The 24886-nt window shown below is 21.5% G+C and overlaps 2 protein-coding genes across 3 annotated transcripts; one reads left to right on the top strand and one right to left on the bottom strand.

The window, feature by feature from the left end:
• Positions 1-292: 292 nt before the first annotated feature.
• On the top strand, positions 293-6700 carry LOC127284232 (fatty-acid amide hydrolase 2-A-like). Its single transcript, XM_051309570.1, has 10 exons — positions 293-521; positions 3259-3430; positions 3547-3766; positions 3915-4132; positions 4286-4397; positions 4540-4838; positions 4918-5019; positions 5085-5252; positions 5359-5541; positions 5704-6700. The coding sequence occupies exons 2-10, from the start codon at positions 3260-3262 to the stop codon at positions 5797-5799; spliced, it is 1569 nt and encodes a 522-aa protein (XP_051165527.1). The 5' UTR covers positions 293-521; position 3259; the 3' UTR covers positions 5800-6700.
• Positions 6654-24303, bottom strand: LOC127284228 (myosin heavy chain 95F). 2 transcript variants are annotated; one of them, XM_051309562.1, is made up of 21 exons: positions 24183-24303; positions 13749-13941; positions 13399-13472; positions 12913-13042; positions 12644-12808; positions 12143-12555; positions 11629-11888; positions 11198-11355; positions 10870-11034; positions 10559-10782; positions 10269-10460; positions 9948-10172; positions 9663-9870; positions 9297-9538; positions 8866-9177; positions 8632-8771; positions 8441-8488; positions 7986-8106; positions 7697-7814; positions 7185-7397; positions 6654-6888 (listed from the first exon to the last, which is right to left on the bottom strand). In XM_051309562.1, exons 2-21 carry the CDS (start codon positions 13927-13929, stop codon positions 6737-6739), a joined length of 3741 nt encoding a protein of 1246 aa, XP_051165519.1. In that variant the 5' UTR covers positions 13930-13941; positions 24183-24303; the 3' UTR covers positions 6654-6736. The 2 variants fall into 2 exon arrangements, with proteins under 2 accessions (XP_051165519.1, XP_051165520.1); XM_051309563.1 differs by lacking the exon at positions 8441-8488.
• Positions 24304-24886: the final 583 nt, after the last annotated feature.

The raw sequence follows: 24886 nt of genomic DNA, 5'->3' as shown, positions 1-24886 counted from the left end.
TTTCATGAAAATGTTTATATATTTAAATTATGCAATAATTTTTCGTTCTATTTCTAAAAAAAAAAAAAAAAAATTATTTTTTTAAAATCTTTATTTTTGAAAAAATAAAGTAAAATCGAAAATAGGAAAAATTATTTATTAGAATATATTTAAAAAAAAAAAGAGAGAGAGATAAGGTTTGAAAATAATATTATTCCCATAAAATTTGCAATTAAATAAGATTTAATCAGAGTGAAAAGTGAAGCGGAAATTTCTTCCACAATATCAAACAACTTAAAGAGTTGGTCAGTTCTTAACTTGCTCTCGTGTCGTGATGGTCAAGACAAATGATTAAATGAATAATTTCATTGAATTTGTATTTTTGTTTTTAATCTAGTGTAAAAAAAAGTTAATTGTGATAAATTTGTTTAGAATTTTTAATAATAAAATAAAAGTAAAGAACTATTTTTGTGTCTATTATATTTTACTATCTTTTGTTTTCTCGCTCGATAAGAATATTTTTTTTTTTTTTAACAAAACACGTGAGTTTTATTTTATATATAATATTTATATTTTTTTTTTATAAACCAAATGAATTTATTTATTTATTTAAAAATTAATTATTATCTACTTACATATTTAAAGTTAAGTAAAAATTAATTTAAAAAATTTAATAACAATGTTTTATCGTTTTTTTCCTATTATTTAAAGTATAATTTATTTTAATAAATCAGATATTATATTTATGTAAATTTATGCGGGGGAAAAAAAAAAAAAATGTTTTTACGTCGATAATATTTTTCACGCCGTTCATTCTCAACAATGAAAATTACTGTTCCGGGAAGGGGAAATTAAAATTTTGTATTTAATGAAATAAAATAAAATCTCTCAATATATATAAAAGAAAATAGAAAAACATATTTAATTTCTCTTATATCGATGTTATTTACCTATTTGAAATTTTGAAAAAGTACATTTAAAAAAAAAAAATGTTTTTAAAAGAAAAAAAAATTTATGAACAAATATTGATATTTCGTCAAAGATCATCAAAAAGATTATTTTCTAAGAACTATATTTACACACATATTCTTATTTTTAGTGTTAATAAATATATATGTCATTTGTTTAAAGAATAATTATAAACTTTTTATTATCATAAAATATACAGAACGAATTTAATTTTTATATTGCAATAACAAAATAATAATAATAATAGAATAAAAATAAATAAATAATATATAATTAATACAAATAATAATTGGAATAAAAATATGAAATAATTAATAAAAAATAATAGTAATAACAGTATTTTAATATCAGAAAAATTAAAATGCAAATTAATAATATTGTTTGTTGAAATTAAGTGAATTTGATTGTGTTTAATCAAATTATGTCTCAAATTCCGTGAGACTTTATCAAAATATTATTTTTTTTTTGCTAAAATTTGATATAATTATTCAATTTGAAGCTTTAAGGATTTTTCTTTTACAATTTTATCTTCTATATAAACGATTTTATTTTATCATTCAATAATTAATTATCCCCTTGACCTCATATGGTTACAAGTTCAATGTGGATATTTTAATGTCTGATGTAAAAAGACATTTTTTTTTTCTTTGCATAAATGAAAGTAAAAAAAAATAATTACAAGTTCACCTCGTTTCCTGGTGATTTTAAATTTAATTAAAAGACTTTTATTATTGTCTGCATTTATATATATTTTTTTATCATTTGTTAATATTTTCTGATTTTTTTTTCGTTAAAAAATATTTATTTTATTTATTTAATAAGTTATAAAAATAAGAAATTTTTTAAATAATAAAATGAATTAAAAAAAAAAAATTAATTTAATTTTTTTTTTGGAGCGTTTTTGATAATTGAAATTTTAAAATTAATCTAACAATTTGAATATTATATTTTAATTTTGCGAAAAAATAGACTGAAACTGATATTCACTTCTTGTAACTTGGATATATTTTTAATGTTAATTGTCGAAAGTGTTCAACTACTTTCACTTCAAGTAAACTCTCGGAAGATCAATTTATCTTGATACAAAAAATATAATTAGACATTTTTTTTTTTGCTTGCTAAATATGAAACTCAATTAAAACAATAATAAAAATTTGGAAAAAAAATAAACCGAAACAGAAAACGAGTTTCTTTTTATTTTTTGTAATTTAATTTTATATTCAATAAAAAATTTAGCAGTATTACAATTTGTTTTGTAGTAAACATAATTTTATTTTTTGAAGAATAAAAAATTTATGATTATAATATGAATATATAGCGTTTAGAGATTCAAGGTTTTTTTTTAGCTTCTTTATTATAAATATATGTTTATTTTATTGTACATCGTAAAATGTAAAAATAAAAATAATGACAAATTTTCGAAGCATTTTTTTTTAAGTGAAATTTTAACCAAATTGAGTCAAATATATTTTGATCTTTTTTGTTTTTATGAAAAATGCATCAAAATATTTTATCAAATAATTAGTAATGTTAATAACATTGACACAAATATATGTATCAACCTTGAATTTTTTATTAAAAACTGAAAGCTTAAAAGAATTAAAATTCATTATTCAATTAATAAAAAGCATGATCATGAGAATTATGGTTTGACTTGCAAATGTAACTCTATTTTTGTATTTGTTACAAATGATAATTAATTTCCTAGATTCCTAGATTAAAGAAAAAATTAACTGTTTAAAAAAAGGCAATTATTCATTTCAAATAAAAAATAAATAAATAATTATAAAATAAAATGAAAAATAAATAATATAAAATAAAATAAAAATTTACTGTAATGGAAATGAAAAAAATAAGAAAATAAAATAATAATAAAAAATAAAGTTTCTCGTGTTGATGAAAAAAAAGTTTACAGGACTTTCTTAAAACATTAATCGTGCCATTGCAGTGAATAAAAAAAGAAAAATGTAAATTATGAAACTATGCAATTTACAAGTCTTCCAAATTGCCGTCACGTGCAACTATTTCGAAAGTACAATAAAGCTCTCAAAACAATCATCAAGAATGCTTCCTTTGTGTACAATCGAATTGAAATCTTATTTCAAATTTAGATTTCACACATTGCATTCTATATCTATAAAAAAAAGAACGTGCAGAAATTTTAATTATAATTTTATTATTATTACATTTTACAAGGACTTTATTATTTTATTAAAAAAAAATTTATTCATCAGATTTAATTTATTATTCGAATATTAATTTTATTTTCTTTTATTAAATTAAAAAATAAAAGAATTCGAATTTTTTCAGAATGGAGTTTACAGTACGTCTTGCAATGTTTGTACTGAGATTCATATTAAAATTATTACAGCCAATTTATTGGTTTGTCAATTATCATCGACAAAAAGAATTGCCAGCAATTAAAAATCCACTTTTATTACTCAGTGCCAAGGAAATAGCAAAAAAAATTCGTAATCGAGAGGTTTTTTTCCTTTTTCTTAATATAAATTAAAAATTAACTCAAAAACAAAAATATTAATGAAAATAAAAAATTAAATTTTTAAACTCAATTTTTCTTTTTTATATTATTGATTGAAGATTTCTAGTGAGGCTGTAGTTGAGGCTTATATTGAACGAATTAAAGCAGTAAATCCACAAATAAATGCTGTAATTGAAAATCGATTCAATGAAGCAATGAAAGAAGCAAGAGCCTGTGATAAAAAATTTGAAGCCGGTGAAATTAATGTTCATACATTGGAGAGAGATCAACCACTATATGGAGTACCATTTTCTGTCAAGGAAGCATGTTCACTCAAAGGTGTACTTCAAATTAGATGAAAATTAAAAAAAAACAAATTTTTTTTTTAAATAAAAAAATACAAAAAATATTTTTAAAAAATGTATTTCCGAAAACTCGTGAATTTGACAAAAGTCGAAATTATAATAAGCGAATTTTTTTTTTCTAGGATACAGTTACACGGGATGTACTCTCGTGAGAAAAGATGAAAAATCATTCGAAGATGGAGAAGCAGTGAAATTAATGAAATTAGCCGGCGCTATTCCATTATGCGTTACAAATACACCTGAAATGTGTGCAGGATTTGATTCGTCAAATCTAATTTATGGAACAACAAATAATCCATATGATACAAGACGAATAGCCGCTGGTTCTTCTGGTGGTGAAGTAATTTTTTTTTTTTTTTTCAATTAAAAATTTTTTCAGAAGAAAAAAAAATTGTCAAATAATATTTTGTTTTAATTAAAAATTTCTATTTTCCCGAAAAGAAAATTGTCAATAAATATTGTTTTTTTTTTTTTTTTTTTAATATAATTAAAGGGTGCATTGGGAGGAGCAGGAGCAATTCCTATAGGAATTGGTTCGGACATTGCCGGTTCTATAAGAGTTCCCTGTTTATTTAACGGAATTTTTGGACATAAAGCAAGCGCTGGTATTATTTTAACAAATTTTCTCTGTCTTTTGTAAATTAATTATAATTTAAAAAAATAACTTTTTTTTTCTACAAAAACAATTTTCTTTGCAAAAATTAAAAAAACATTGGAATAAATAAATTTTCTTTTTCATGTTTCAAGATGTTGTTCCAGTGAAGGGACATTATCCCATGTCACCATCGGAAGTATTTCAAAAATATTTAGCAATTGGTCCAATGGCAAGACACAGTGAAGATTTATTGCTTGCTATGAAAATATTAAGTAAAAATTTTAAAGAAAAGTTACAATTAGAAAAATCAGTTGATATAAATAATTTAAAAATATTTTACATGGAAAAATTTCCAAATAGTCCAGGTGAAATTCCCGTTTCACGTGATATAAGAAATTCAATAAAAAAAGCTGTTCAATTTTTAAAAAAACATGTTTCAAGCGTCGAGTGTGTAAGTAAATAGACAAAATTTTTAATAATTAAAAAATAATTTAAAAATTATTTTAATCGAATTTTTTTTTGTTTTCTAGCCAAAAATAGATGAATTAAAAGACATTTATGAGATTTCAATTGCAATGTTTTTTTGCGTTGAAGATGTACCTAGAATATTATTGAATCCAGATGATCCAAAAGTTAGTTTTTGAATTACTAAATTTTTCTAAAGAGACAGAGAATTATTATTATTATTATTTTTCAGAAAGAAAAAAATCCTTTCATTGAATTGGGAAAAGCAATCTTTGGATTATCACAACATACAAAAAATACAATTTTAATGAGCGTTTTTACAGAAACTCGAGGACTTATGTTACAATCAAAATTATCCTACTATCGAGAAAGGGAAATTAAAATACAAACTAAATTTGAGGTTTGGAAAAAATTTTAAAACAATTTTTCGATATTCTAAAAAAATATAATTATAGCAAAAAAAAATATATTTCTATTTTTTTTAAATTACATTTTTTTTTTTGCAGAATTTACTTGGAACTAATGGAATTTTGATAATTCCATCTTATCCAACAGCAGCTTTACTTCGTAATCAAGCATTTTTAAATTTTTCCGGAGCATGTTATTCCATTTTATTCAATATTCTAGGATTTCCAGCGACTCAAGTTCCAATGGGTCTCAACGAACAAGGACTTCCAATTGGTTTTCAAGTAAAAATTATTTTACACTTATTTATTTCATAAATATATTGTATATATATACTTTTATACCTTAAGATTTTCTTTATAAAAAATAAACTAATCAATTCACGATTAAAATCCAAAAATTGCTTTTCCTTAAAACTAATAAATATATGTTTAATTTATTTACAGATAATTGCCAATAAAAATCAAGATAGATTATGTTTAGCAGTTGCTCAAGAATTGGAGAAAGAATTTGGCGGTTGGATTCCACCAAATAGTAGTTGATTTTTTTTATACAAAAATATAAATAAAAATAATTTGTGTTTTTTTTTTAAAGTTAAAAAACTCTAAAAATTTTTGATTTAATAAAATATAAACAAAAATTATTATTTAAATCAACATTCCAAATTGGAAAATGAATTAATTTTTAATATTAAAATAAAAGAAATTTATTTTTTTTTTCTTAAACTTTTGATATTTATTTGAAAATATCATCACATTCTATCGTCATTTTAAGATAATAAGCTAAAAAGATTTTATTACGTAAATACCTCCCCGAAGGCGAAACTATCGTACATTATAAACTTAAACATAATATTTATCTTTCATAGACATTCGTTCGCATAAATATATATATATACTTTTTTTTTTTTTTTTTGCAAATACTATTCATTCATATTGCAATTAAACTTATTTAAAATGTACGAATCTCTAAACTTTAACAATGAATAATAATTGACTAATCACAATATATAAGAAATACTTTTTTTTTTAAATATATATAATATAAAAAAGAAGCAAGTCATTGCTGACAAAAAATTCAAGTTTCTTCTTTATACAATTTTCACAAACATCAATTTTATTATTTCTAAATTTAAAAATAAGAAAATTGTGTTTAAAAAATTAAAAAATATAAAAACAGAAAGTAACAAAAATGCTAATAAAAAAAAATTATATAATTTTCCTAGTAAAATTATTTTTCTAGAAAGAAAAAAATTTTTTTTTTCTTCAATGACGAATAATATGTTTTTATGCAAGAATCTTGTTCGACAAATAAAACGTGTAAAAATTATGAATTGAAATATGCAAATTTCAGAAAAAGAGAGAAAAAAAAATATATGTAATTTTCTATTTCGTCATTTAAAAATAAAAAAAAAAAAAAAAAAAAAAAAAGAAAAAATGAAAACTGATAAACAGGACCTGATAAATGTTGATGTAAGATTTATTTTTTCCGATCTCCAGGTATCACGTATGGTTTACCACCGTGACGTTCCCATTCACGATTAAACTCATGCTCCAAGATTTCAGCTCCACGTTTTCTTGTTAAACCAGTCTCGTCCAGACTCAGCTCACACATTTGCATGTCGTCAATGCCTATATTCAAATAAAAAAGGTGTGAAAATAAATTTTTTCCCCCAATTTTCAAAAATATCAGGAAAAAAGAACAAATATATCTTTAATTCAAATAATAATTAAAAATTTCTATATATAATAATATTTTGAAAATAATAATAATTTTATTATTAAATTAGGCTTTTTTTAATTTTTATACAATTTTCTTTTTTTTTTTTTTAAATTAGAAGATATTTTTAGTAAGAAACGAAAAAAAAAATGAAATTATTGACAAAATATGAATAAATAAAAGGAAATAATAAATTTTTTAAACAGACCGGCAACTAAAAGAATTGGTGGTTTGTCGGGATGAAGTTCCATCTGTCTTGCAACATATTGTCCATCAAAATGAGCATACCACCAGCCTCTTTTCCCTCCACTGTTTGGATTATCAGATTGTCCAGCTGCCGGAGGACGAACAAAAGGAATCCTGAAGAATCTTTGCGAAATTTCAAGGATCGGTTGTTTTAAAGGCGAATGGGGTGTCTTTGCTGAAATAATTTTTCTTTTATCATAAAAATTTTCTAAGCAAAATTTTAATAAGAATTTTCAAATAAGAATTATCAAATTTGATTTCAATTAATTATTATCAATAATTACGAAAGTGCATGTCCCGTCAACTTAATAAATAAATAATTATTAATATATTAATTAATATTAATATAATTAGTAAACAATAGAATAATACAAACATAAAAAAAAAATTTCCGTTTCATTATTTATATAAAAACAAAAGTAATATTGAATTCGAGTTCAAAATAAACTCAATTTTTACATAATATTTTTTTACCTGCTTCCATAATTGATCTTGGCGCTCGTTCATTTTCGTCCATTGTCGTGCGTTTTTTATTTCTTGCTTTCCAAGCATGATAAACTTTTAGTCTACGATGAAATTCATGTCGACATGCCTTAAAAATGAAAAATTATTTAATTAATCGTAATATCTACAAAAATTTTTCAAAATAAATTCCTAATTATTTTTCCATTAAATAATTATGTATTAACAGTTTTAAATTCCATTTTTTTTTTTTTTTTATTTTATTTTCTTAAGAAAGAAAAATTTTTCTTTTTTACTTTACCTCAAGTAATTCAATATCACACGATGTATTAATGGCATCTCGTAATTCTGAATATTTCCACTTGGACAGGTCGTATTTTTTGTTCGCCATTGCTGCTTGATGATTACGAACCTGCTCTGATCTGTGAAAATTTGTTTTTTATTTTAATTCCTTTCGACAAAATATAGAATTTTTATTCAAAATTTCAATTTTTTTCATGCAGAAACACATACACATTCAACAAACCACTAGGAATCTAAAAAAAAACTGAATTACAAAAAAAAAAAATGGTTAATGATATATTAATTAATCGGAGAAAAATTTCGTAGATGACAAATAAGTGTAAACATGCAGAAAGTATTAATTTTCACAACCAGAAGTCGAAGAAATTTTTTTTTTGTAAGAATGATTTGTTATTTGTTAAAGCGACAAAAGAATTTTTTTTTTGCATGCCAATTTCCTGAAAACATGAATACCTTATAAGTCTATTGTTGCTTGTTGTTGTTACTCGTGAATCAGGAGCGCTGTTAATAGCAACAAAAAATTAATCTTTTAAATCAATTTCTATTCTTTTTGATTTTTTTTCTCTTGCATGAAACAAATTTTCCAAAATTTTTAATTTAAAAACGGAAAAAAGATTAAATAAATAAAAAAAGGGGTAATTTACCTTCGTGCCAATGGTGGAGAATCTTCAACTTGACCATTTGATTCTTGAGCAAGTCTAAGTGCAAGTTCATGATCTCTTCTTTCTTGTTCTAAAATCTCACGGAAATGATTTTCTTCTATTGCCTCTTTTTCTAATTGTGCCTGTGAAAGTGTAAATATTTTTATGTAAACGATAAAAAATGAAAATTAAAAAAAAGGAAAAGAAAAAGAAAATTTTCATATATATAAAACATACTTGAAGAGCGGCAGCAGTTTTAAGATCTTCCGCTTCTTGTCTTCGTCTTTCTTCTTCTTCAATTTTTCTTCTATTTTCAATTTCATGTTTCTTCCTTCGATTATCTTCCTCCTCTCGTTTCTTCTGCTCCTCCTCCTCTTTTTTTCGTTTCTCTTTTTCCATTTCCAATTGGATTTTTCTCAATCTCTCTTGTTCTTCAGCTATTTTTTGCTGTTTAACCATATCTTGAAGTGCCGCCATTTGTTTATTCACTTGATTCACTAAATTCGTGTAAGTAGCATCAATTTCCATTGCTGTGATCTTTGGATTTTTCTGTAATAAAAGAAAATGTTTTTTTTCAATCAATTTAATTTCAAAAATATATATATATATATATATTTTATCAATTTTTTATTTTAAAAATGCTATTAAAAAAAAAAAATTACAAATACCTTAATTTTTTGCATTGCAGTATTTAATTCAGTCTGCAGCGTTTTGATATCATTGATACTTTTCTCCTTAGCAGATTTTAATTGTTTCGAAGTCTCCTCCATTCTTGACAATTGACTCGTTAAATTTCGTATTTTTGCAATTCCCTTTATTCGTGGTTGATGTTGCTTTTTAGCAATGTACATTCGTGCCGTTTTTTGAATAACAATCAAATGATTTCGACGATAGATAATTTTATTCTTTACTAGAGGGGAAAAAAGAAAAATTAATTTCAAAGTCAAATTTATATCTAAAATATTACAATAGCAAAATTAATTAATTATTATATTTCGATTTTTAATTAATTTATTAAAAATAAAAAAACTCACGTTTTATCACAGATAGAGCGCAAAATTGCATTTTATTCCAACGTGACTTTAATAGCCATTTTTTTACATTCGCCACAAGTTTCTGTAAATTTTCTGGATCCGATTTCATAATTTTATCGAATTCGGCAAATTTCCCCGGTTTAAAAAATACTCTAGTAATTCCAAATTTGAAATCTTTTTTATTTAATTTCAAACTATGAAGCAGAGCCTTTAAAAATTTATTTAAAAAAATGTATTTTAATTATTTTACACAATTGGGTAAGGAAAAAAAAAATGTAATTTTACCTCACAAAAAAATCGAGGATCCAATTTTGCCAATTCTGGTGGCAAATACGATTTGTACATATTATAAAGTTCCTGAAACGGAACTCTACTTGGATAACCATGTTCCATTAATTCCAAAACGGAAGTCATTCCTGAACATCGTAATTGTCCCAAAATATTGTTCCCCTCAAAACGATGACTGACCATTTCATTGTTTGGCTTAATGCAACGAATGAAATTCGTTCCCTATTTTAGAATTTTCATTAAATTATATATATAAATAATTAATAGGAAAAAAAGAAATATTAATTGTTAAGATTAAAAAAAAAAAAAAAAACTCACGTTGCTTTTAAGTTTGTCCATTAATTCGCCTAATTGTGTTTTAAATTTACTACCAACGCTGATGAATGTTAATTTTCCCTTTTGACTAGAATGATTCGCAAATTGTGTACGTAGAAATTTATTTTCACTTTCTTGTATTAAACCCTCAAGTGATGCGTGAAGAGCGTCATTGTTTTTTTCAATAAATTGATTCTGACATAACAAATAAATTTTAGTTTAAAACATTTTTTTTTTTTTATGTTTAATATTAAAAAATTAAGGTAATTTTATCAATACAATTATATATTTACCGTTTGATAGCAAACACCGCCAGCAAAATGACGAATAACAAATCCCTCGTCGTCGCGAAGTTCACGGTGCGCTTTCAATTTTGAAGTTCGAGGCAAAGTAATTCTAAAATGACCATTCCAAGTTCGATGAACTTCACTGGTGAAATGGGAAAAACTGTGCGTTGGCAATTTTGATTCCTCGTCAAGTAAACTGAAGATGCCAGTATTTTTCGATTCAATGAGATCTGAAATATTTATTGAAACAGCAATTTCAATTAATAATTAATAATAAATAATAAATTGTTTAATTTTAATATTCAGAAAATACAAACCAATGCAGTCCTGATTATCAACATAGGAAATTTTTGGAACATTAAGAGATTCTCGGGCATAAAGTTCCTGTTCGAATTTCAAAATTCTTTCATTGAAGAATTGTTGAAGTTTCTCGTTACAATAATTAATGCAAAATTGCTCAAAGCTGTTCACTTTGAAGTATTCTTTAAAAAAAAGAGGTTATTAATTTTACATTTTAATTAAAGAGTAATTTTAATTTTTCTTTTTTTTTTAAAGAAGTAAATAAATTATAAAAAAATAATTTTCTTTAACAAATTAAATTTTTAACGTTTTTTTAATTTTGAATAAATAAAAAAGGAATCTTACCAAATCCAGCAATATCGAGAACACCAATATAGTAACTAGAAGCCTTAAATGGAATACTTTTGTTTATCCGAGCAACAATGTGATCGAATAGTTTACTGTAAATGGCTTTTGCGAGAGCGTCTCTTGCATTGTTAGCCTCGTAAACTTTTAAGGGAACCCTTGAAAAAATACGAAAAATAAATGCCATTATTTCCATAATTTTTTTTTTAATTTTATAATTTATTTCTTTAACAATTAAGAACAAATTTTAATTTAATAGAAAAAAAAGTCTAAAAATAAAATAACATTGAAAATAAATTTTTATTAATTTAAAATAACTAAAAATAAATAAATTTTTAATAATTAATTAATTAAAATTTATTTTGACAAATAAAAAGTATAATTAAATTTATTCGTAAAAAAATTTCTTTTTTTTTTTTTGCCTTACGTACATAATGACAGTTCCTTTAATTCCGCCTCGACTCGTTTGCATGACTTTTGAAACGAGAGATTGTCGCAATTCCTCAGGATCCACTGACAATAATTTAGCGGAGAATAAAACAGCTTTTTCTGAATTAGCAGTTATTCTCGAACCGCCTTTCGTATCCTCCGGATTATCCTCAAAGGTGATATTTCCAAGATGAAGAACCGCTGCCACCATTGTGTAGATCTCCATTTTTTCCACATCGGAAATGCCTAATCGAGATAGCGCCTGTAAAAAAAGGAAAAAAAAAAAAAAATTATTACAAAAATCCATTTTACAATAGGATATTAAAAAATGATAAAATAGATTTGTATCAAGAAAAAAAAATTAAAATCCAACAAAAACCATATTCAATCAACTTTATTGATAAAAAGAATTAAAAAATATAATTAATTGTTTATAAAAGAATTTGTAGAGAATAATTTTATAGAAAAAATAATTAATAAAAAAATAATTTATTAAAAAATAAAAAAATTTCTTGCCTGATCCATTGCAGCGAATCCTTCAACATCATCGAGAATTGGATCCTGAAGACTTCCCTTTTCAATTTGATCACGACTTTTTTGCGCGTTATTAATTTTCCTCTCCGAGGAATTATTGCAAAAATATTGCGTGCATCCATTACGTAAATAATGAAAATCATCGGGTTTTGTTATACCAAGTTTTGCACGAAGTTCAGGTGATGTACCAGCGCACATCATATAAAAAACATGATAATTCCTTTCGTCTGAACTTTGTAAACAAACACGTGATTTTTCCAATAAATAATGAGAAATATAACCGCCCACAACTTGACATTTGGCATCAAAATGAACTTCCATAAATTTTCCAAATCGTGAACTATTATTGTTACGTTTTGTTTTTGCATTACCAAACGCTTCTAAAACTGGTGTGGCTGTAAGTGAAAAAAAAAAAAAAACAAAAAAATTGAGAAATTAAAAATTCTTTTCGTATAAATAAATAAAAATATAAAATTAAAGTACCATCGAGAATTTTTTGTTCAACGGGTCCAGCCGTCGATCCCCAAAGATCGCACAGATATCGAAGAAGATATTTTGTCGATTCAGTTTTTCCAGCTCCCGATTCTCCGGAAACAATTATACTCTGTGATTGTTTCAGCACTTTCATGTCTCTGAAGGCTTTATCAGCTGAAAAATGATAATTAAATATCAAATTAATAAATGCTTTCCTTGAAAAATTAATTTTTAATTTTATTTATTTTTATTTTTATTCAAAAAAAAAAAAGACTTACCAATGGCAAAAACATGTGGAGGCGTTTCCCCCAAAGATTTTCCCTGATATGCCTTAATTGTACGAGGTGAATAAAGATCCTTGACCTCGTAGTAAGGATTCACAGCGATTAAAATATTAGCGACGTACGTCTGAAATTAATTAATTTTTAATTTTATTCAAAGTGCATTATACTAAATATTATAAATACATTAACTACTAAATTGAATTTATATAAATTTTCTACTTTTATTTACTTAGGAGAAAGTTTAGATTTTGATAAAAATAAAATTAATTTTTATAAAAATGAAAAAATAAATAATTATATAAATATAAATAATCAAAATAATAATAATAATTAATATTAAAATAAAGATTAATAAAAAAAAATAATAAAATAAAGAGAAAAAATAAATAATTTCTCACAAAAATTTTGATTATAGAAACAGAGAGTGAAACAAATAACAAAATTTTAAATAAAATTTTAATTTATATATCCGATACTTACGTATATTCTATCTTTGAAATAACGAGTTCGTATATTATTTAAAAGAGTCGCTTCGTTCAGATACATTAAGGCACCTATAACAATTAATAAACATTTAAAATACTTCCATTTTATTATGAATATTAAAAAGAAAATAATTAAAAAATAAAAAATAATTTTCATAATTTAGAAAAAATATAGACACGAATTAATTAATTATATTCGAAAACAATAAAAATTTATTTATTATTTTTATAATTTAAATTTCTTTAATAAATGAGAAATAAATAATTAATTAAAAATTATTTTCCTTTCTTTTTTTGTTAAATAAAAAAATTCGTTTATGGTGGTGGAAAAAAAAAATTTCTTACAATTGTCTTCGACATCTTTGGTGTATTCTCCAGCAGGAAAAACCTCATCCAGAGGACAAGTACGTTGAGGATATTTTGAATCCAGTGGAACGATAAGAGCATCACCGTCAACCATGTCAACGAATTTTCCAATAATAAAACCCTCCTGGGAATCCCTCACCCAGACCTGCTGGTTCTCCATTTTTCCGATTTTCTGAAAAAAAATTAACAAAAATTAGAAAAAAAAAAAATTAAATTAAACTAAATAAAAAATCAGTTTTTAAAGTTTTCCAATAAAAACCCATGTTTCCAAATTTTCTTCTATTCAATTTTTTTTGTTTTTGTTACGAAAAAAATTTTTACCTTATTTTTTTTCAGGTAAAAAATTATCAAATCAAAAAAAAACAATTACTTTTTCAATTTCGAATCAAAAGGAAAACGAAATTATATTATAAAAAAAAAATTCCAATTAAATTTTTTTAATTAAAAAAAATATATATATCTGAAGGCGTTTTACGACCTTCGTGAAAGAATAAGAGCTTCATCGATCACTTTGCATTTTTATTGCTTCCCGTTAGGAAATACTTGTATATTTCTCATATAATTTGCAAAAATAAAGTAGATATATATTAAAGAATCTAAATTATTTATTTGTAATATTTTCTCTCTCAAATAAATTTCCAAATATGTCACAAATTTTTGTTAACAAAAAAAAACTTTTTTTTCGCTGTATTATTATTATTATTATTATTATAAGAGGAATATAAAGCAAAAGCGTTATGCCAGTGGAAACAAAAGGGAAATTAGTAAAGCGTATTAATTTTATTTTTATAGTCGCTGAAATGAAAACGAAAGTTCATCCATATACCTTCACTACATATATATAAATATTTCGAGAAATCTGAATCCTGCTGCGCGAAAAATTAGAGTGAAAGTTGCGAAAATCGCGCTTATTATCATTTTAGACTCATAAAAATCATCATTTGAAATTTTTTTTTTCTTTTTTACTTTATTCTATGCAAATTATTTCAAATATGCATATGGAAATTTTTTCCAATAAAAAATCGTTTTTTTTGTTAATTTTATATAAAAATTTTTTTTTTGATAAAAAAAATAAATTTTTAAAAATACAATAAAAGACATATTTTCCAATGTAGATAATGAGGTGACATTTTTTTTTTTATTTTTTAAATCAACTTTTTCAAATAAAAAGAATTTTAATACTCTATTTATCATGATGTATCATTAAGATAAAGAAAATCTTTCTCAAATCCAAATGATTCATACTGTAACGCAAAAATTAACGCCAGAATAATAAATATAAAAATTTTGACTCCGTTTTTTCATTTATATCAAGAAAACTAGTTTTGATAATTTAACAAATCCTGTTATTGATTGCAAATGATTTAATCGACAAAAAAAAAAAATTTACATATGACGTCAAATAAATATTTTTACTTTCTATTTCTGTCAAGAAAAAAAAAATACAATATCACTTATTATAAAGAAAATTAAATTTTTCTGTAAAAAATAAAAAACGATACATTTTTTTTTATATTAATTATTCAATTGAACAAAATTCATTACAAGCACCTAATAATGAGATTGGAAATAATGACAAAAAAAAATCGAATAAATTACGAAATAACCAACTATTAGTGTGTAGCAAATATTTCGATATGAGTCACGCTTTATAAATTAAACAGACTCCAAAGTTAACTACATAATTGCACAATTAGAGAGAAAGTGAAAATGAACTTATAAAATATAAAAAAGCTACTTCATTATTTCTAAAAAAAAATTTTATTATCTTTTTTTTTATTTTTATTATTTTCCAATTTATAATTTTTTTCTACTCTTAAAAAAAAAAAAAATTATTTCCAACAGTAAATAAATACAGATTTATTAACACTATATATATATATATATTTTTTTTTCTAAAATAGTGATCCATTTTCTCGAGAAATTATGAACTTGAAAAATAGAGCGGAACATAGCGTGTCAATTTTCCTGTTTTTTTTTTTTTTTTTGTTTTTTAACTATAATTAAAATTTCTATTTTCAAATTCTGAATTTGTATTTTTTTTTAATAATTTTATTTAGTGCTTATTGGAATTAAAAATTATTAAAATTCAAATATATCAATTATTAATCAATATATATTAAATGAGGGGGAAAAAAAATTAAAAAAAATTTTTTTTTTTGAAGTTTAAATATAATAAAAAATATTAAGTATTTTTACACTCGTTTGTTTTTGAGTAACAAAAATTGAGTGAAAAATGGAAGTTTGAGACAAAGCAACCCTATAATATGAAAACAGAGAATAAAGAGTTGGATTTGAACTCCCACTCTTATTATAAGCATCCCGTTAGACTAGAGCTCTCTCATGTAACGGTAAAAGTGAGAAAGATCCTTGCATCGATCCTTATGTTAGATCTTCAATGTGTACTGGTGCATTTCTGCAGTTCACACTATTTAAACAAAAAAAAAAATAATAATAATAATGATCATGATAATAATAATAATATAATAATAATAATAATAATAATAATAATAATAATAATAATATAATAATAATAATAAATAATAAAAGTAATAATAATAATAATTATAAAAATAGTAATAACAATAATAGTAATAAAAATAATAATTCAATATATCAAATTTTTTTTCTACCAAATTTTTATCCTCCGTGTGAAAAAATTCTTATACATAATTAAACATTTGAATTTCTTTCAAAAAAAAAAAAAAAATTGTTTCAAATATATTTATTTTCTCTCTTTTACTATATAGCAATAAAATTATTAATTTAATTATTTTTATTTACTCTGAGAAAAATTTATTAAAAAAAAAAAATAAAAAAATTCTGTTCACGTTTTTTTCTCACTTCCTTTCCTTTCGTTGAATTCAATTATCGTGATCTTTCTTTTTTATTTTTTTTTTCCTCAAACTTCACTTCTTTTTTTTTGTGCCAATAAATTTCAAACTTTTATATGATGTAATTTAATATCCTATAAAAATATATACAATAATAATTATTATTTATTAATAATAAAAAAAAATTATTTAAAATAATTTCCAAATTTAAAAAAAAGGTGAAAATTAATTTTTTTATTCTGTCAAAAAAAAAAAAAAAATATAGATAATGTTTATTATATAATTTTGATAATTTTCTTTCTCTATTAATAAAATAATAATTTTTTTTAGTTAATAAAAATAAAAATAATAATAATAAAATAATTATAAAAAATAATATATAAATATATATTAATATTATTATTATTTATTATAATTAAATATATTTGAGTTACAAATCATATTGGCATTCGGTTCATTCACCTTCTTCTTCTTCTTCGTCTTTTACTTGTCGACCAACTGTTAGATGCTTTTCTTTTCAGAGTATTTCTTGTTCGCCCGAACGGACTTTATGTAAAATGTAAAAAAAAAAAACGGACAAAAAGAAAAATTCATTCATATTATATATGATTCGTCAAAATTAAATAATGCCTTCAATTAAAATCCGTTAGAATCTCTCTCTCGAGGCTCGTTTATCAAATAAGATTTTCTCTCTCTTTTTCTATTCCTCTTTCTTCCTACCTATATGTACATATTTTACTCATTTTTTTTTTTCCCATGAACTTTAAAATTCTTTTACACTATTATACAATATGAAATAATTTCACTGTATATAAATGAACATTATACGTTCAAAAAATTTTCAAGTTATCTTATCTTTCAAAATATAGGTATATAACATCCAAAAAGAGGAAGAGGCAACCAGGCATGCATAGAAAATATAATATATAATTTTTCCTTTTTTATTTTTTTTTTTTTATTTTAATCCCTCTTTAATATTGTACCAACAAAAAAATTATATTCATGAATAATAATTAAAATTATAATAAAAAAAAATAACAAAAAAAAAACAAATAATTATTATAATAATAAATAATAAATAAATATTAAATAACTAATAAATAGAAAATAAATAAGAAATAAATACAAAAAAAAAGAAATTTCTCTTAAAAAAAAAGGAGATAAAAATTTTTCTTTAAAAAAAAAAAAAAAAACAAAAAATGCATTCCAAAGGTGAACAAATCCGCGTTTCCTGGAAAAAAAAATGCGCGAAAAATTGTTAATAAAAAAAAATATGTAATAATCAAATATTGTGTCGAGGCGTTAACATATAAACTCAGCGACGCGTGTCTCCCAGTTCCTGCATTTTAGTCCCACCTGCTACTTCCGGCTTCCCCTAAGGCTCAATTCCATCGTTTACTTTGCCCTTTGTCATATATATATATATATATGTAAAAGTATTAGGACCGTATATATATATATATATATATATATATATAAATCATTGCATTCATTTTGTATTTGACTGACATCAGATACGCTTCCGGGGAACCGATTTCGATTTCCGTTGGGACACATTTTTTTCATATATAGGGATTAATTAACCGATCCTCTATTTTGCAAATATATATATTATATTAACAAAACTTAACATTATACAATTAATTATTGCAAATATTTTCAAAATATTTTCCATTTATAATAATTATATACACTAAAAAAATAATTCTTTTATAAATAATAAAAATAATAATAACAAACAATTATAATAATTTCTCGGAACTTTTTTCTGAATATATATTTTTTAAATTTATATTAGTTAAATATTAATAATATTATTATATTAATTAATATAATTAATTATTATTAATTTATATATTATTTTTTAATTAGTTGAAATTTTCACTAAATTTTAGTAAAAATATTAATAATTTGATTTAGTAAAATTTTTATATTATATATACTAAACTTTTAGTAAAATGACTAAAGGTTTAGTAAAAATTTTCCCCCTATTATTTTATTTATATTTATTAATTATTATATTAATATTAGGTTAAAATTTAAAGATTTATATTTTATTCATATATTTAAAATTAAATGCAGAATATTTTTTATTTCATTTTTCAATTAAAAAATTTGTTATTAAAATATATTTAATTATTTTGTTAAGTAACATCAATCATAAAAAAAATTAATTTCACGAGATTTTGAAACGAAATTACAGTATATATATATATATATATATATATATAGCATTATTCTTTTCGATTTCGAGTTGAAACAGCTGTTCAAATTGAATGAGCGCAGAATGTGCAAAAATTCCCCTCTTATCAAGACCTTTTTCAATTAATCTCATAGGAGCATTTTTCAGAGTCTGAATTCATTAATAATATTGAGAAAGTAAAAAGTCTTTGTCGTGTCACGGTTACTGAACTTGGGACAGCCACTTTATACATAAATATACATATAAATCTGTAAAAAAAAAATTATTTAATTCAAATAAATTCGGTTACTTTTACTATATATTATATCAAATAAATAAATATATTTTATTTAATTATTATTTGAGTCAATTAAATGGCACTTGTTTTAAATACAGAAATTTTTGGTTCAAATAAATATATTTACTTGATAAAAATAAATATTTATTTAATACAAATAAATATTTACTTAATATAAATAAATATTTACTTGAATACAAATAAATAATATTTATTTAATAATAATCAATTAACCGAATATTTGAATAAAATAATATTTTTTAATTATTAATTATAATAATTATTCTTAAAAATATTAGAGGTGTAGAATATTTTCATTACAGAAAAAATTTATAAAATATAGGTACATATTCTAAGAGGACTGAAAGAACTATTAAGAGAGAATTTTAAATATTATATTAAAGAACGGACGACGACCCGAGAAGGCTTAGAAAAAAAAGGACGAAAGAATTTCAACGATGCGCGCGTGAGTTATAAAAAATTTTCTTTCATCTCTGATTATTTGTTTAAAGGTAAGGGAGCAACAACAAAAATAACTAATGTTTACAATAGACGAGAAAAAGTTTCCGTTTTTTTATAAACTAAAAAAAAATTATTTATTAATTAACTAATTTATTTATTTATTTATTAATTTATTAATTTACTAATTAATTTATGGACTAACTTTCTAATTAACTATATAATTACTTAATTTATTAATTTTTAATTAACTAATTTATTTACTAATTAATTAATTACCTAATGAATTTATTAATAAACTAACTAATTAATTACCTAATTAATTAACTAATTAACTAATTAACTAATTAATTATAATATTAACTAATTAATTAATTATTTCAATATGTAATTAATTATCTAATAAATAAAGTAACTAATGAATTAATTAACCAATTAATCATCTAATCAATTAACTAATTAATTACTTAATTAATTTATGAACTATCCAATTAATTACCTAATTAAATAATTATTTCACTAATTGATTAATTAATTTATTAATTAACTTTCCAATTAACTAATTCACTAATCAATTAATTAATTGAATAACTAAAAAATTGTAATTAATAAAATAACAGAAATTAAGCAATAATAAAAAATAATTATTATAATATAAATTTAATATTGTACAGTTATTATATTATATCATTATAATTTTATATATACATATAAACGTTATATATATGCACATTTCCATAATATCAGACAATCAATAAATAATCGTTATGTGGGTGTTCATTCACTGTGAAAATATTCAGATATTGCATGAGGAAGTCACGAAAACGTGGGATTGTTAAAAAAAAAAGTTCTTTGTTTACAAGTATTATTATTTTTTTTATAAATATATATGTATATATGTTAATCATTTGAGAATGTCCTTTTCAAAAAAGTAATTAACACATAACATAATTTGTTTTGACAAATTGTTATAAAAAAATTATTAAAAATATATTTGTTAATTTATTTTCATAATTAATGTATAATAATAAATAATAATAATTATTATTTATAAATAATAAATTTATAATAATAAATATTTATAATAATAAATAATAATTGTTCATAAATAATTAATCATTATTATTAATATCATTAATACAATAAATATATTGTTAAAAATAAATTTAAAAAAAAAAACAATCCGAATTTTACATATTAATATAAATTTTGTAATTTAATGTAGATATGTCCAAACGAAATTAATTAAACCTCTTTTGTATCTTGTATATATAGAAAGCGAGGATTCACGCATGGTAAGTTAAAAATATTGAGTAACTTGGAAATATTTCATCAACATGAATTTTTTATCTATATAAAGCAAGTTTTTTTGTGCACGTATATATATATATTTAAATTCAACATCAGCTGCTGGTTTTTAAAATTTTAATTTTCTCTTAATTTCTCCGAAAACAAAAAAAAAAAATCATTCTTAAAATTAAAATAAAAAAAAATTACATTTACCGAATATATATTAATTTTCTACTTCAATAAAACTTAACAATATTTTATTATATTATATAGTTCATCTTTATTGCACATGAGGTAACGTATTAATAATAATTGGTGCAACCTTCGTCATGATGATGATCATCATAATAATGGTCATCGAGAATGATTAGAGATTCGAATTGAATGACAAAATAGAAAATATTTAAAAATAAATTAAATTATTAAAAATAATAAAAGAACGAAAATTATAATTTATATATTTATGTTTATAATTAATATATTTGTATATTAATTATTAAATTAATTATTAATTATTAAATTAATTATTAATTTATTAATTAATTAGTACTATATTATTATAATTATTTTTATTACATTTATAATTATTAAAATAATTATTTATATATTTATAATTAATTTATATTTTTTAAAATAGAAAAACTGTAATAAAAAATTATTAATACAGATTTCACTGTCGTAAAAAAAATATAGAAATTAATAAAAAAAAAAATCATATTGAACATTGTGAAATCGCTTTAAAAGAAAAAATCAGGAAAGAGAGCAAGAATATTGGCTTATCTTTATTTGAATCTTTTTGTTTTTTCGTTTATAAACCATGCGTTTATAATTGGATATATCATAATACACACACACACACAAGGCAAAAAGGTGAGGAGTGGCTCTCGCAATTAAAATAAAAAGAAACAGAAAACAACCACGTGGGATTCTTTATCCAAACAATTGCAATAATGAAACCGAAAGTACCATTGTACAGGAAATACAGACATTATACACGAGAGTATTCTTTATCTTTATACAATATAAATTGTAGGTATATATATATTTTATAATTTACAATATCAGTTAATAAACCTTTTTAATATAAACTAAAAATTAAAAAAAAAAAAAAAAAAAAAAAAATTCTAAAATATAAAATTAAAAATATGAGAAAAATTTATAAATATTAAAATCAAAACAAATAAAATAAAAAAATAATAAAAAATAAAATAAACAAATAAAAATATTTAATAAATAAAAGCCAAAATAAATAAAAATAATTTTAATAAAATAAAATTAATAAAAATTAAAAATATATTTCCTTGTTTAAATTAAAATAATGAAAAAGAATTTTAAAAGAAGAAAACGCGCGTGAACTAATTTACACACCTTAGTGCACCTGCGTTCTACTCTTTTTCCCTACCTCGCACGCGAGAAAGATAAGAATTGCTTTGAATTGTTTAGTTACAATATATATATAGAAATAATATTTGTTTAAAAAAAAAAAAATAAAAATAAATAAATTTAACCCTATATTTATTTATTAATTTCGCAAAAAAAAAAAAAAAAAATACCAACGATTTTTTAATAATCAAGTGATTGACATTAAAAAAATTTCCATGCCAAAATATTCTCTTTCTCTCGCCAAAAATTAAACAACAAAACTCGAAATAAAGAAAATGTATTAATTAATTACACATTTAATATATGAAAATAATTAAATTTCCATCTCTCTTAAAATCAATATAAAAATATAATTAATTAAATTTAAAAAAAAAATAATAAATAAACTTAAAAAAATTTTAGTAATAAAAATAAGAAATTAATATAAAAAAAATTACAATTTATTTATTTACATATATAAATAAATAATTATATTTCATTTAATTAATATTAATAATATAAAATTTTAAAAAATAAATAAATTTATAGTAAAATAAAAAAAATTAAATTAAAAAAAAATAATAAATAATAAAAATAAAATTTATAGATGAGACGTCTCAAAAATCTGTATTTTTTTTTTTCATCGCAGTTTTATGACATGATAATGCGATGACCATGTAACTAAATCAAGCGCATAAAAGCAATTATATTGCTGTTAAAAACAAAGTGAAGGTGATTCTTTTAGGATTCAAGATAATTTTACGGATCATCGCGCACCTTTCTTCCGATTCTCAAGAAAATCGCCCTCTCTTATACTTTACATTTAAACATATTTTTTAATTCCAAAATAATTTTGTTTAAAAAAAAAAACAAAAAAAAACTGTTTTTTGTGTAAACAACAAAAATTATGAAAATAGTTTTTTTTTAATAAATTATTTATTTTTATTATTTGTTTGTTATTAGTATTTTTTAATTTATTATTAAAATTAAATATTAATTAAATTATAATAATAATTATAATAATAATTATAATAATAAATTTTTATTATTAAGTTTATTTTTTAAAATTAGAAAATAATATTTATTAAATATAAATATAATAAATAATTTTTTTATAACTTGAGATATGTTCTGATAATTATATATACATATATGGAAAAAAAAGTGGGTCACTTCGAAATTATTGTTTTAAAATATAATTTGAAATCCTTGAGAAGAATCAGCTTACAGGTAGGTTATATAGCATTGAAAGGCCACTTAGGTTGCACTTTAGGTGCGGAAGAGAGATATTGCATTGTTACGAATCAGCTGTATATATGTTATATTCTCCGTTCATGTTACACATACGACTTTTATCTTCATTTTTCAACAGATATGATTTTACACGAAAAAAAAATGTTTTTTTCTCAAAAAATCAAATTGTTCATTTAATTAAAATTGCATTTCGAAAACTTATTCAAAAAAAAAAACTTCCAACAGGATATTCTAATACATAAATATCAGGTAATTTTCCATTCCGAACATTTCGTATAATTAAAAAAAATAAAACTATATTTATTACATTTTTATTTTTTAATCACCGTCAAAGAAATTATACAAAGGAAAATATGCAACATTTAAAGAAAAATTAGGAATTTTTTTTTTTTTAAAAACAAAATAAAAAATATATCAACACATATTTTTTACACATACGATTTATAAAGTAGGTATTTTATCAAGCACTTGACAAATCAGATAAAAATTATAAAAACCACTCAATTAATATCACATTTAGAGAAATAAATAAAATTTGTATTCCTTTTTTTTTTTTTTTTTTTGAATAAAAAATTATTTTTTAATATAATTTTAAATATAATTTCTCATTATAAATTTTTTTTTTCAAATAAATTTCATATCATGGAAAATTGATTAAAAAAAAATTTATGATAATTAATTAAATAAAATGATAAATAAAAAGGAAATATTTAAAAATAAAAATTTTTATTTACCTGTTAACCGGATGAAGGAGAGAATTAATCACCAAACATAAAACGAACGAAACACACAGCGCGCAAACCCGCACTTGACTGACTTGAAAAGGCGCTTTTTCACTTCGTTAAAACTCGACAAACTTCGCTTATTATCGTATATATATATATGTATACATATATGATTGCCACGCGGATGACGATCACCTGGCGCAAATCTCGCGATAAACTGGATCACCTGTTCTTCATCAAATTTTTTTTTTTTATTTTTTTTACCTGATAAAGAAACTTCATTTCTGATTATTTTTGAAAATACAAAAGAAATTAAAAATTTTTTTTCCAATTGTTCGAAATGAAAAAAAAAAACGTTTCATGTAATTTTTTTTTTTATAGCCGAATATAAAAACGTTATTATACTGCATAAATAAATAAATAAAAACATTCCCACGATTAACTCTATATATTTATTAATTATAAAAATAATTTTTTTTTAAATTTATAAATAATATAATAATAAATATATAAAAATAAATAATAAAAAATGAAAAAAAAAAATTTCGAATTTTTTATTTATAATAAATTGCGTATAATTTTAATTAAAAATTAAAATATTCAGAATTATTATTATTTAAATATTGAGAATATTATACTTTTTTTTGGAATTTTAAAAATAATTTTCTGTTAATAAAAAAAAAGGAAATCAAGTTACCGACTGTTGATATGCA

This window comes from Leptopilina boulardi, unplaced genomic scaffold (assembly GCF_019393585.1).
Source record: "Leptopilina boulardi isolate dan_hultmark-lab unplaced genomic scaffold, ZJU_Lbou_2.1 LbouV2_32, whole genome shotgun sequence".
Taxonomy (NCBI): domain Eukaryota; kingdom Metazoa; phylum Arthropoda; class Insecta; order Hymenoptera; family Figitidae; genus Leptopilina; species Leptopilina boulardi.
Note: the sequence above shows the minus strand (reverse complement) of the source record. Positions and strands in the feature narration are given on the sequence as shown.

What these genes read in the sequence shown, in the direction of transcription:
- LOC127284232 (XM_051309570.1), top strand. Translation starts at nt 3,260, where the DNA reads ATGGAGTTTACAGTACGTCTTGCAATGTTTGTACTGAGATTCATATTA. An exon ending in AAATACAAACTAAATTTGAG is followed by an intron (nt 5,253 to 5,358) that starts GTTTGGAAAAAA and finishes TTTTTTTTGCAG; the next exon opens with AATTTACTTGGAACTAATGG. An exon ending in GACTTCCAATTGGTTTTCAA is followed by an intron (nt 5,542 to 5,703) that starts GTAAAAATTATT and finishes ATTTATTTACAG; the next exon opens with ATAATTGCCAATAAAAATCA.
- LOC127284228 (XM_051309562.1), bottom strand. Translation starts at nt 13,929, where the DNA reads ATGGAGAACCAGCAGGTCTGGGTGAGGGATTCCCAGGAGGGTTTTATT. An exon ending in CGCTCTATCTGTGATAAAAC is followed by an intron (nt 9,539 to 9,662) that starts GTGAGTTTTTTT and finishes TTTCCCCTCTAG; the next exon opens with TAAAGAATAAAATTATCTAT. An exon ending in GTGATATTGAATTACTTGAG is followed by an intron (nt 7,815 to 7,985) that starts GTAAAGTAAAAA and finishes TTCATTTTTAAG; the next exon opens with GCATGTCGACATGAATTTCA.